The sequence below is a fragment of the Nestor notabilis genome, unplaced genomic scaffold (genome assembly GCF_000696875.1).
Source record: "Nestor notabilis isolate BGI_N333 unplaced genomic scaffold, ASM69687v1 scaffold8507, whole genome shotgun sequence".
Taxonomy (NCBI): domain Eukaryota; kingdom Metazoa; phylum Chordata; class Aves; order Psittaciformes; family Psittacidae; genus Nestor; species Nestor notabilis.
The window spans coordinates 1-659 of NW_009936005.1; the positions used below are offsets into that span (position 1 = coordinate 1).

The 659-nt window shown below is 58.7% G+C and overlaps 1 protein-coding gene across 1 annotated transcript in view; it reads right to left on the reverse strand.

The window, feature by feature from the left end:
* Window positions 1-498: 498 nt before the first annotated feature.
* Window positions 499-659, reverse strand: part of USP5 (ubiquitin specific peptidase 5 (isopeptidase T)) — a gene marked incomplete at its 5' end in the record, with an annotated part of 13,303 nt that continues 13,142 nt past the window's right edge. Inside the window, one exon of the mRNA XM_010018118.1 lies at window positions 499-622. Within this exon, the coding sequence (XP_010016420.1) occupies window positions 529-622 (94 nt within the window). The remainder of the gene's footprint in view (window positions 623-659) is intronic.

A 659-nucleotide genomic window follows, 5' to 3' on the forward strand; every position in this document is an offset into this window, starting at 1 on the left:
GGTCCCGGTCGCGCCGTGTTCGCGGTGCCGGCGCCGCGGAGGGCAGGCAGACACAGCGGGGATTCCGACCTTTATTTTGTCCCTCGTGTATTTTGGCATGTAAAGGGCACACAAGGGGGGGCGCTGCTCGTAGCCCACCTTGCTGCCTACCACGCACCCTCGCCCCGGCAGGGCAGGCAGGAGGAACCCCCCCATACACAAGCCACACATACACACAAGCCCCACTCTTCCCCTTCCAGACAGCAAGGAGATGGCATCATCCCACCAAGCAGCAAAGCACTAGGGCTGTGCGTCACGGGGGGTGGGGACAGTGAGGATATTTCTTATAGAAACAGATATTCCCACACACAACCCCCCTGGGATCCCCTTCACTCATGTCCATGGGGGCTACAGCCCCCAGTCTGTTAGGGAACTCATCTCCTCCCTGCAAAGGCATGAGTGAGGAAAGAAGAGTAGTGGAGAGAAGGACCCTGCTCTCATCCTCACTGCCCCCACCCCTTCCCCCCACCACACACAGCAAGGGATGTTCTAGCTGGGAATCCGCTGATAGAAGTAGATGTAGCCCAGGTCCTTGGGGGGCTTCTCAGAAGCACAGACTTTCTGGTCGTTGTAGATCACCCACCTGCAAAGGCAGAAGGGGAGGCTCAGGAAAGGCATTC